This window comes from Corvus kubaryi, unplaced genomic scaffold (genome assembly GCF_017639235.1).
Source record: "Corvus kubaryi isolate FWS band 111438036 unplaced genomic scaffold, C.kubaryi_AGA036_p1.0 37272, whole genome shotgun sequence".
Taxonomy (NCBI): Eukaryota; Metazoa; Chordata; class Aves; order Passeriformes; family Corvidae; genus Corvus; species Corvus kubaryi.
In genome coordinates, this window is record NW_024581084.1 from 935,634 (window position 1) to 947,924 (window position 12,291).

General features: G+C 48.8%; 1 protein-coding gene across 3 annotated transcripts in view; it reads right to left on the minus strand.

Moving 5' to 3' along the window:
- The window catches only part of RGS9 (regulator of G protein signaling 9), a 28,362-nt gene that overhangs the window by 15,435 nt on the left and 636 nt on the right, over window positions 1-12,291 (minus strand). For 2 of the 3 annotated variants that reach the window (XM_042025505.1, XM_042025507.1), the window contains exons 2-9: window positions 7,111-7,207; window positions 4,501-4,551; window positions 4,250-4,356; window positions 3,728-3,779; window positions 2,647-2,705; window positions 2,178-2,254; window positions 678-759; window positions 269-340 (exon numbers count right to left, since the gene is read on the minus strand). In XM_042025505.1, coding sequence (XP_041881439.1) covers window positions 269-340; window positions 678-759; window positions 2,178-2,254; window positions 2,647-2,705; window positions 3,728-3,779; window positions 4,250-4,356; window positions 4,501-4,551; window positions 7,111-7,207 — 597 coding nt within the window. The remainder of the gene's footprint in view (window positions 1-268; window positions 341-677; window positions 760-2,177; window positions 2,255-2,646; window positions 2,706-3,727; window positions 3,780-4,249; window positions 4,357-4,500; window positions 4,552-7,110; window positions 7,208-12,291) is intronic. The other variant, XM_042025506.1, reaches the window with a different exon arrangement.

Consider the following 12,291-nt stretch of genomic DNA (forward strand, 5'->3'; position numbering starts at 1 on the left):
AGAAAACATGTCCTGCAGCCAAGCACTCACACTAACTGGTGTGGCAAGAAAGCTGACAAAGTATTTCCAAGCCAGAAGAAGCTGCCAGAGCCTATTTTGAGGGCCTCACCTCCCTGGTGAGAGAGCTTCAACCTCTGGCCTGTTCAGCTGTTAGAGCAGAGCTGACACACTCAGCCTGCACTGCCCAAAAAATTGCAGTCCCAGGGATGTTGTCTGGGTCCTCCCAAACAAACTCAGTAGGTGTGGAAAAAAACCAACCCTATCTCACCTGGTTTACCTTGTTTTCATTGGGATCTGTGACACGGTCTAATCCATATTCGAGGACGTCCACCATGCCCGGCTGTGGTGAACAGGAAACATCAAAGCTTTGTAACTCATTTGGTTTAAAGTCTGTGGATCACACAGATGCACTCCCACTGCTGGCAGCTCCCAGCTGACTCCCAGAAGCTCTGACTCCCAGACTTGGGAATACCCCGCTTTGAGCACAGGTGGACCTCCCTCCCTTGGACCTTTGAGAGCAACCAAGGAAGGGTGGTGAGGACTCAGGGCAGGCCTGGGCTGACCCTTCCCTGGCACACAGCCCAGAGGCATGCCCTTTCCACATGGGAACTTGTCCCAGGTGGCTGCAGGGAGGGTGCCACGAAGCCACTGAAGTCACCCTGTCACCCTCTACTCACGGGAGTTCTGTTCACAAGCCAGTAGGCTCTCTCCTGGCAGTCCAGGGTGTACCTGTCCTCCTTCTTCCGCTCCTTCCCTGCCCTGCAAAGCCAAGAACAGGGGAATTCATGAATTTTGCCCTCCTAAAATCAGTGGGATGAGAAGCAGGGCACACTCCAGCCTCCCGTGCCCCGTGGGTCCCGGCCTGACTGCACAGTGCTCTGATGCTGCCTCCTGACCACATCCTGCCCAGGCTAATTCTGGGCTGCAGATCATCTTCACATGGCCACACGTGACTCTGGCTTTTGAGAAATCATCATCTTCCTGAGCTGAGCTGGGAGCAGACACATCCTCTTTTGATAAGGCACACAGCCCTCTGGTAGCTTTCTGCTGACTTGCCCTCAGTCCTGCTGCTTCACATTTATCCCTCTCCTATGTCCCCGGGCAGAATCCAAGGACTGCCACCCAGAGATACATCCTGGACATGTCTCATCCCTGTCTCACAGTAAAGCAGGGCCATTTCTCAGAGAAAATACTTGGAAATGGTTCCAAGGAGTGTTCCCAGGCACTAAAACCCAAATCACCTCCACAATTAAACAGAAGAGGCACTAGCATGGTTTGGGCTTGGACCAACTAATTCTTTCCCAGAAAAGTCCTGAGCACAATTTGGGACTTAGCACGGGGAAGGGAGCATTCCCAACAGGCTGTTTGCATGTGGCCTCGCTGCTGTGGTTAGCAGGGTGGATGCTCTGTACCAGTCTGCCCCAGCAGCACCATCAAACGGCCTCAGACAAATTTAATCTACTGGTTCAGACACAGGCTTGGTATCTAACTTTGAAACTGCATTTGGCATCTCTTAGCCCAAGTCTGACCTCAATTTACAAGAACAACAGTCTCGTGTTTAATGAGACAGTTATCTGATGAGCTGTATTCTGAGGACTTGGCTGCCATCCCAGGGAAGACAGAGAGGCTGCTGAGCAGCAGAGGCACTGTCTCCCATGCCAGGAGGTAAAAGAAGGTAACAGGAGTCCACAGAAGTAGGAAAGATCTCTAAAGGAGTATTCTCATCTCATGTTCACCAACTTCCCTGGGAATTTGAAGGCTTCAGCTCCTAAAATCAAGTCATTTTAGCTGGGTACCTAAGTATGCACTTCACAGTTTGCTCCAGAGGTCCCTGCTAGGAACATTTACTGCTTCTTGACTCAGACCACTCCATTCAGCTGAGAGATGTGCAAGTAACTCCTGACCCAGACCAACAACAGGCCCTAAGTCCAGTGCCTGATCCACAAATACTAATGGAGAACACTGAGCTGAATGAAGTTGTCTCTAATGAGGGCTTGCAGCATCAGAACCCAGCTTCTTCACAGAACCACATCAAGTGTAAAATCTAAACCTCCCCTCCAAGCCATTTTAGAGCTGCAGTTGTTTCTAATGTGTGATTTAACTGTGTACTAAGACAGCCAAGCTCTGCTTCTCACACCCTCCCAGTGATGCAAACAAGGGAATGCAAGTCAACTCACTTATACTGCTCCTTGGCCTGCATAATAACAAAATCCCACTTGTAGTTTATTTTTTGATTGAGCATGTTGTAATGTTCCTGGAATAAAAATAAAAAAGCAGTTAGTGTGAAAATTCTGACCAGGGCACTCCCATGCTGGGGTTTTCTTGACTCTCCATAGTTCAATGAGGCCAGGCTGGCGACTGAGCCAAGGAATCTGGATTGTTCTGAACGTAATTACAAGAATTGCAACAGTTCAAAAATACCATTGCAAGGAGAGCAATTACCCCTGCTAAAATTATAATTGACTTCCCAGTAGTTTTCTGTACTGGTCGTTTTTTCACTTGCAGGATGTTGGCTTTTGATACTGCTGGAGTAACACCTCACAATTGAAGAGGTGATTTTTTGCTGTGCTCCACTCATTAGCAACAAAGGGCTAAAGTTGTAGAAAATGAGGGTCTTGTAATGGAACAAGTGCAGTGTGTCCTCACCTTTTCATATTCTTCCAAAATCCCTTTCCTTTTAATGTTCTTCTTTGCTAGATAAATTGCTGTGGAGGTAGAAGCAAATTAGCAGTCAGTTATACTTAGACAACAAGTCCAAGAATAATTATAAATTTACCCACATGACAAACACAGGAGACTTTGTCTGCTACAATGTCTTCCCAGGCATGAGCTCCAAGCTCACAACAGCTCAGTGAAGAAAAAAGAACTTGGTGCTTTTGGTGTGTCACTGATGCCCAGGCTGGGAGCAGCCAGGCAGAACAGGCAGTGTGTGGCTTCTGCCAGCAGCCACCCTTCCCTCGGGAACTCAGCCAGGCTTTCACGGCTCAAGGGACACGGGACCAAACCTTTCAGAGGCATTGAGGTTCCTCAGAGTTTGACCTCCAAGTTTTCTGAGCACAGGCCAGTGTTTTTTGCTCAAGCTCTAATAAAATCATTCCAATCTAAAATGGGCTTTTCTATTTCCTCAGAAGATCTACAGCACAACGCAGATAAAAGCCACAGAGGACAACCTGGGCATGGACAAATCAGTCTGTGAACTGCACAGCCCACAGGAGCAAAGCCAGCTGATCAGCCCAAGTTTCATGTCCAGCTCTACAACAAAAAGCATCAGAAAGCCAACAAGAGATTTACATGGAAAAAGCCATCAGGAGATATTGGAAGTCACTGTGCTTTCTATAAAGAAAGAACCATCTCTGAATGCAGGGCTTGATCCAAATCTCCAGGAAGACAGCCTTGGGCTCAGATCCAGGAACACACTTAACTACTCAGGGAAATCTAATCTTCTGTTTAAAGTCTTCCCTCCCCAACAAAGTAATTCAGATGTGTTCCTGTGTAATGGATCTTGGTGGAACATAAGAGCTTAAGCACTTTCCCTCATCAAGGCCACCACAAGATGGTCACACCCTCAGTTCACCATTACTGAGAATTATTCACAAAATAGCATGAAAAAAAATGCCAGGGCTGGTCATTGCAAGTGGAGACACAGCACAAGAACATGAGGAGCAGGCGTGGTGCAGGACTGTGTGACAAATCCACACCCCTGGACGCGTGCAGGGCCACCACTCACCATACTCTGTGTCATCAGCAGCCCAGCTCTGCACTGGCCAGAAATAGGGGGTCTGCAAGGAAAGGAGCCTCTTGTTAGTGCACGAAGGCCCTGAACTCATGAACTCCTCATTCCAAGTACCAGTGAAGGTATCCTGATTTCCCACAGAGTGGAAACAGTCCAACCACAAACCTCGACAACATCCCGTTATTACTGTACTTTTTGTATATTCATTATTCAGTGCCCCTACATCGTTCTATTTCCAACCAGCAACTCCATTTGCTGCTTTAAGACCTGGAAGAGAACACTCCTTTGGAAGAAAGCACAGCTATTTTTAAGTTGAACAGGTACACCAATTTCATTGAAGTAACTATCACAGTTTCCCTGTAAATTGCAATCTGAGTCCTCTCTGTGCAGACTTCCCTGAGTCTTCTCCTTCCTCCCACACAGCTACACAGCTCCTGGGAACTGCCCCAGCTGCCTGTTTTTAATAAAAACTAGTGCTGAACTCCCTCACAACAGCTTAGAGGAGCTGCAACTCACTTGAAACCTGTAGAGGCTGCCATCTGCCTTAAGGGTGAGGTTCTTTGGCTCCTGAAGAGGGTAGATATACCCATATTTGACAAACAGGTCTCCCAGGTGGAATGCCTCTGAAAATGGAGAATGCAGATGTTGGCTACACAGAAACACTTCACTGAAATTTAAAGTGATGCAAGGGAGAATTCAACTAAAAGGTTTTGCCTCTGGAGATCCCAGAAAGCTGACAAAGCCTCAATTCTTACATTTTCACCCACCTTCCGCAGTGATCTGCAAGCGCTGAAGAATCCACTGCATTATATCATTACCTGCGAAGCAAAGAAAAGGTCAGGTATTGCAATCAGGAATGTGCCCACATTCATGGGTGGAAACAAGACCTCTCCAGTCCTCACCCCTCACTGTGCTCAGGATCCCACCAAGGATCAGCCCCCTTCTTTGCAAATGTACTTCCAAATGCTCCAGGCAAGGAGGCACAGATAAAATGCACTGCTGGGCTCCCACTGGCCATGCTGGCATCCCCCAAGGCATCCAGACCTGGGAGAGGGAGACTGAGGCAGGCAATGACCTTGGGATGGCACAGAGAGAGTGTGCACCAGCTCACATGGCCTGAGCAACACCTAAACCCTCAGCAGTGGCTTAGAAAGGGCTTAAGGAATGCAACACCTTTCACACCCAGGGAAGGGACGTTTTGCTCCACCTTGCCTTGAAGGATTCACTGCAAAGAACCTCCAGATTCACAGAGCACAGTCCTGTCTCCGTTTTGTAGAAGACCAGTGACTGGTCCTCTGAGAGTCCTTTAATGGACAGAAGGGATGTCCAAATCTCAGATCCAAGCTGCAGTGGTTACAGGATTTATCAAAGGGAAACAAGATTTCTGCATGCACACACATTTTATCTCTCCCAGTTCTTTTGTTGGACTGTGAGCAGTTGTACCCATAGGCAGCATAAACCTCCAGCAGTTTTAGTTTTACGTTCTGGGGGGCAAATTTCATGAACCTCCTTCCATTTAAAGAGGGCAAAAATGCACTTGTTCCCTGAACAATTACTGGCCTTTCCCTCCAAACCTCCCCTAGGACTGCGGAGTGAGGTGTTGACCTTTCTTGACATTGCAGTGATGACTTAACTTTCTAATAGGGACTCAGAGCTCTTATCCTACTGCCTGCTTCCTGAAATAGATGAAATTAAAGGATTATCTCATCACTCATTTCTAGACAGCTCCCTCTGTAAGCACTTTCCCCCAAAGGTGCACATTTAACATTAAGGTTTATTTGTGAGCCATTTTACTGACTTTCACTGAATTTAACTAGTTAGCTTCCTGCACAGGCAGAGCCAGGCTCTCTCCAAAGCATCTGTGTCCCATTCTCCAATATCTTCACCACACCCTCATCAAACATGAATCAGTCTCTTTTGCAACACCCAGAAGCCAATCAGTATCCATGCAGCACTAAAAATATCAATTTAGAGAGGGATGACCAGCACGCAGGGGGAGTGGAAGTCACTTGCCTCTCAGAGGTGGACTAGAATTTATGACTTGTGCAAGAGGGAACTTGCAGCAATTCTAGTTAAGGAACCAGAGTAAAGCAGACAGCATGCAATGAGGGTGAGTGCCAACACCTCAGACACCCATGGACTTTTAGGAAGTGGGATTTTACATTGGGCAGACATCAAGAGAAGTTCTCGTTCCCCTGCACTTCATCTGCGTGGGGCGTCATCTTCAGCACAGGGAATCTCCTCTTTGTGCGGCCTTAACTATTCCCTGTCCACTCTGGGAGGCAAGACCAGCTCCTTTGTACAGGCAAAGCGTCCACACAGCTCAGCTGCATAATAGCTGTGTAAGCCAGGATGTGGTTTGCACTGCAGTGTATGGAGGGTGATGCTGAGAACAGGCTTCAGATGCGTCCACGTTCTCCTGACCCTTTCACTGACTGGCTCTTCCCATGGGCAAGTGACTTCAGTGCCTCTAAAGCTTCATTTTTTAAAAAAATCGGGGCAAACAACACACTGGGCCTACGAGGCTTTGCAAACACAGTGGGGAAAGTCTCTTGACTTGCCTGGAGCAAACTCATTGGTTTCAGCAGGAGTTTTTGTTCAGAATTTCAAAGTGCTGAAGAAAGAGCGAAGCAGGAGGAAGAAACTTGTGTGTGGAGTATGTGTGAATATTTATAGCAGAGGATTCCTCACAAGAGCTTTTGTGGAGGCTTGGAGAACAGGGAAGCAGAGGTACTGATAGTGCCTGGTGAAAGGAGTAACAGGCACAAGGAGGCTGTGATAAGAGCTGCCTGTAACACTGTACATGACACAGCACAGCTCCCGTCTGCTGCTCCTTCAGCCTCCTTGAAGGAGGAGAAGCTGTCATTTACAGGCAGAGAAGTGGGTTGAATATTTTGTTCTTTTCCTGCCTACTCAAGAGGAATTATTACTAGCAGTAAACGTTAAAAGGGAGACTAATTGTTCATTGCTCATTTCTGAAGTACCATCTTTCAGTCTGCCTCCAGGCTGCTTGTTTTAATTGGATTTTAATATTTATCTTTATTTGTGATCCAGCCTCCCTGGGAGTATGAGAGGTCTGGAGGCTGCAGCATGTCCTCACCTCTGTACTAAGACAAGGCAAGGTCACTTGAGTTAACCCCCATGAGACAGCTGAAAGTGCCTGAGGATCAACCTTTGTGTCTGATTCAAAGAGTAGGAATGAAATGAGACACGAGTGAGAATGAGATAAAGGGAGCAGGTACATTTCAAATGATGTACAGCAGATATTTATTGGGAATAGAGCTCCAGCATGCAGCCAGGCACTGGCAGCCCTGGGGTCCACACGAAGCTTTTCTCTGCTGAACTCGGCCCAGTCTTTCCCTCAGGGAAGCTCTTACCTGTCACAGCGTGGGGGATGTTGGTGATCATCACCGTCTGCGTCTGTGTCTTGACTCCCGTGTCTGGGTTCTGCATCTCCATCATGAGTGTTTCAATCTGCAAAGCAGGGGAGGGGATGGGACAGGATGGACGTCAGGAGTGGGCAGGAGGGAGCCCCAGGACCACCGCAGCTCCAGGCAACATTCCAGAGGGGTGGGCACTGGTGTGCCACAGGAATGGATGCAGTGGCTGCAGCCCTCTCTGAACCTCCCCTTGGCACCAGAGGTGCCACCTCCAGCCCATGGCAGCTCACACTGACTTGCAGGGTCACTGCCACCGAACACACACATACACAGAGCCAGGGCTAGCACAGGAGGGACAGGATAGAACCCCTCCATGAGAGCTGAGCTAAGGGAAAATGAATAAATAAAACCTCTGCTACCCATAAAGGCTCCTCTCTGGCTCAGTGGGCTGTTTGCTGGGGCACTTAGAAAGAAAAATGGGGAGGGAATAAAATCTGTGCTTCTGTTAGGAGGGGCACAAGGAGGTGTGTGAGGGGCTCTCTGACCACTGCTGTGTACGGCTGCACTCGCCCACCCAGGGTCTCAGCCCACAGCCAGCAAAGCTCAGCCCCTCCAAGGATGGGGCAGAGACATCCTTCCATCCAGCAGCATCTCCAGCCTGGGATTCCTCAGGGATCCTGGTGACTCATTTTTAACAAAGGATGAGTCTCACTCTCAGGGACAGAGTTCTTTTATTTCTAGTTCCCATTTATCTTTATTTTTTAAAAATATGAAGACTTGCAAAGGTATTTTCCTCCTCTTTTTTTGGCTTCCTACCAGCACCATTCCAAAAGCACAAAGCGTCTGCTTTCACTTGGGATCTGTGCTCAGATGGATGGAGTTGGGGCACACTCCTCCTCTCCTCGTTTTTGGTTATCTGAGTGCCATGAGAGGTCTGGGGAAGATGCTCTTCTTTTTGTCTTCTGCTTCCAGTGATAAATCAAAACTGGTCGAACAGGACCAATTCGGTCTCTCCACACACTTGTTTAGGGTGAGGCTGCAGCTTTTTAACTGAGAATAGAGGATTTAACAGAGTGTGACTTGATGACACCACGCATAATGAAGGGTATTGTCTTCACAGGCACCACAGTGACTTTGGTCCCAAGTCTTGCCAAGTGCTGTGAGGATTTAAGCTGTAGTGACAGGATACACTCTGGGCTTGTCAGTAAAACTGGATTTTCTACTGCTTTTAAAGGCAGTGACAAATTAATGCTAAAATGGAGAAGCCTGGTAAAATATAACATAAATACTTGTATAAGTACTTATAAAATATTTTAAAGGGGCTAAACCAGCCCCAAAGTGATGGAATATGATGACATTTTTTATATCTTTTAAGTGAACCCACAATTTCAGCCTCAGAAAGTTCAAGGCTGTGTGAGATGAGCTGAGGCAAGATGGTCCAGCAGGCAGGGCACTCATTTAGGAAACTGTGATTCCAAGCAAACCCAGCTATCTTGGGAAGTCACTCTCTGTAACTGCACAGTCCCTTCACAGAGAACAGAGATACTGGGGGCAAACACAGCCCTGCTCATCGCCCATGTTCCAGTGACCACCTGGCAGATCCCACCAGGCTCAGCCAGAAGACTTGTTCCAGGCAGGCAGCACAGCATATCCTGCTCCAGCACGGGGCTGTGCTCTCCAGGTGGGCTCAAGAGACAGATCTTCAACAAGCTGAGAGCAGGGAACTGGCTCAGAAGCTCCCCCAGCCCCCTGGCACAGCATGGTCCCTTCCTTTAACCAGCAACTCTTCAACTCTTGTCATGTTCATGCTCTGCCACACTCCCTCTTGTCACCGGAGAAATGACAAATATATTAAAAAGCAAGGAGCTGCTCTTGGAGGGTGCCTGCTGCTCTGGCTGCAAACCATCCACCTTGCTGATCAAAACTCAGCCTTTCTCTGTCTCTTCTCCCAAGGCAACACTGGATTACAAGGATCAGGAGTTGCTATCAGCACCAGCCTGCAAGAGGGAGGCCAGGAGGGCTGCTTCGGACACAGCAGGAACACTGCTTTGCTTTGCTAAGGGCCCTAGTACATTTTGTCATGCTTTCAGCCAGGAAAGAGATGTCTGGTTTGAATTTTGCAGAGCCAGAAGCCACTTCCTGACACTGGTTGATGGGTGGAGATGCACACAGAGGTAAATATCAGGACTGCCAAAGGAGCCAGGCTCTGGGGCGAGCTCACCTCACGCACAGAGACACCACAAGGCACGAACCCCATGGAGATTTCCCTTCATATCAGCTGGAATCTCTGCCTGGAGGTGAACTCACCCTGAAAGCCATTCAGGAGACAACAGGAAAACCGTCTGTCCCCATCTGATTGCACAAAGTCAGAGTTCACTGAGTGCAAAGCAGAATTCTAACTCCCGTAAAGTAAGAAAAACCATCACAAGCTCCAGGTACTGAGACTCAGAAATGCAACAGCAAAACACTGCCAAGGTGAGGAGATCAGCCCTTCCCAGCATCAACCCAGACAGAGGCACCTTTCCCTCAGACATAAGAAAGATGAATTTTCCCAGCAGGAATTTCCAGTTCCCAGCTGAGTGTACACTCCTGGTGCTATAATTAAACATCTGCTGCTTTCTCCATCGTGAGTATTTGCCTGGTTCTAGCCCCCCTCACTGCCTGCTGCTGTTTGCAAGGATCAGCCCTACCTGCTCTGATTTCCAAGGTAACAGTACAGTCCTTCTCCCAACTCAAGCCTCTGAAGGCTCACTCAATTGTTTTCTAGGTCTACAACTACCAATCTTGCTTTGCACATTGATGGATGATCAGAAAAAAGAAGAAATGAAAAAAATCCATTGTTAACATTAACCACCTAAAACTTCCTGCTTTTTCTTAATTAAAGCTGAGGGGAAGTGGCATGTTCCCACTGTGATCCCTCAGCTAAAGGAAGTAAATCTGTGAGTGGGGAGAGCAGGGCTGTAGCTGGCTCTTCCCAGTCTGGAGGGGATTTTTTCCAAAGAAAGATGCAGCACTGGCATCTCCCAGCCTGGAACAGGGAGAGGGAGGATGGGATGAGGCTGAGCTTGGCCTAAGGCTCAACTTCAGCCATATCCAGGACCTCATTTAAACAGAGAGCAGGAGTCTGCTGGATTCCAGCAAAAACACAATTTGGGTGCTCACACACCTTGGGAAATGCCCAGGAAGATGAGGGCCAGCAGCTGCTGGAAAGTCTAAACCTGGAGAAGCAAAGCCAGGCTGGAAAAGCCCCCAGCCATGCTGCAGACCCTGGGATGGTCCCTCCCTGGTTGCTGCACAGCTTGGGAGAAGCCACCAGGGACCAGAGTGAGCAGGAGGCAGAAGAAGAAGGCATCCATCAGCCCTACCCACAGGGTGTGAGTCATGGTGCAGCTCGTGTAGCACAGCAAGGAAAAATACCCAGCCCAGCAGCTCCGGAGAGCACAGCCCAGCTCTGCCAGCTGATGCCCAGCAGACCCAGATGTGGCTGCTGGAGCAGGCACAAGCACCAAGAGCTTGAGATCATTCAAGCTCTCGCAGCATCCAGCCAAGTGCATCCAGCCAAAATGCATTTCAGAGGCTTGCTCGCTATCCCAACAGACTTTTGGGTCATTCTTCTTCCAGCCAAGATGGTTTAGAAGGGGAGGAAAAACAGAATAAAACAACCTAAGTGCTAGCATGATGAGCAGGTGTTACAGGGCCTTGGGGGTCTCTGATCCCCTCATAGTTCAGCCACAAAGACCAAGCTCCACATCCAGCCCGAGTCATTCAGAGCAGCCTCACAGCAAGAACAGGGCACTGCCCGGCACCCCTACAGCAACCCCCTGTCCTCTCCCCGTGTCCCAGGGCAGGATTGCTGCTGTGGTCACCAGCTTCATGCTGGAGAGGCAGCACAGGGAGGTGCACAGCAGCTGCAAAGGCACACGGGGCTCCCAGGCTGAGAGCACGGCAGGAATCCCTCCCTGCAGCTGGAGCAGCTCAGGCACAGCGTGTGTCAGCTGGTGGCAAAGCGTGAGCACGGGCTTAAGCAATTAACAAAGCTTCTTTCTAGGATTTTAGCTCCTCATGGGTCTAAGCCTGTAAGGTGCTTGCAGGGTGCATGCTGAGCATCCTCAGCTCCTGCCATGGGGAACCAGTAAAGATGCTTGGTGTTTCCAGGCAGCTCTGAGGACGTGGCTGTCTGCACACAGACCATGCTGCCATGGAACAGCCAAGGCTCCAAAGACGGCTTCTCTGAGGTCTGGAAAAAACAGAGCAGGAATGAAAGCAGAGACGAGAGCCAAAGGCTTTCGCTGACCACCGGGAGCTTCCTTCCCTTCCTACTACTAACAGGTCTTAGACTTGCAAAGCACTGGAAGTGCTCAGCCCCCCTGGCTGCTCACAGTGTGAGTGGTGCACACTCTGTAACAGCGATTCACTGTGTTTTGACTGATCTTCCCACCTGAGGAACTCGGAGCACTTTGCAGAGACTGCTGCACTCCCACGGAGCAGCTGAAGCACAGCTGCTGGCGTTTGTTTTCTCAAAGCTTCTCCTCTGCACCCCCGCAAGCAACTCCACCGAGTATTACTCAGTACAGAATTTGGCCCAGAGATTTCCCTTGGCAGGGCTCCCCAGCCAAATTTACCCTGCAAGACACAGCACCAAAGAAAATACCCTCTTTACTTCCTCTGGTGTAGTAAGTACAGTGCACATACTGCCAGGCTCATATCTTAGCATTGAATATCCTCAAATTCCCCTCTGTTTACCCCTGGAATCATCCTTAGGTTGTGGGCGTTGAGGAAAGCTAACTACAATTTGAACAGCAACTCGCTGGCTGTACTTGTCACTGCAAATTCAGTTAATTCCATTCAACAGGATAAGCCACACTCAGGAGAGGTGGGTGGAAGAAAAGCTAGCTTAACACTCTGCTTTTTAAAATCCGCAGATACCAGCTACACTACAACTGGCTATGCTTTGAATGAATGCAACAGAAAAAGCCCACCAAGTGCTGTACAAAATTACACATTACACACAAAAGTGTGGGCATACGTCATCCCACTCCTTCTACTGCTTCACTCTGTCACAAATATGCTCATTTCTGAAAAACGGGAAGGAGGCAGAGAGCAGACAGTTGGCTGTAATACACCTTCTGAATGTGGACATCAGCTGAAAGCACTGGGAAAACACATACTGGACCAACT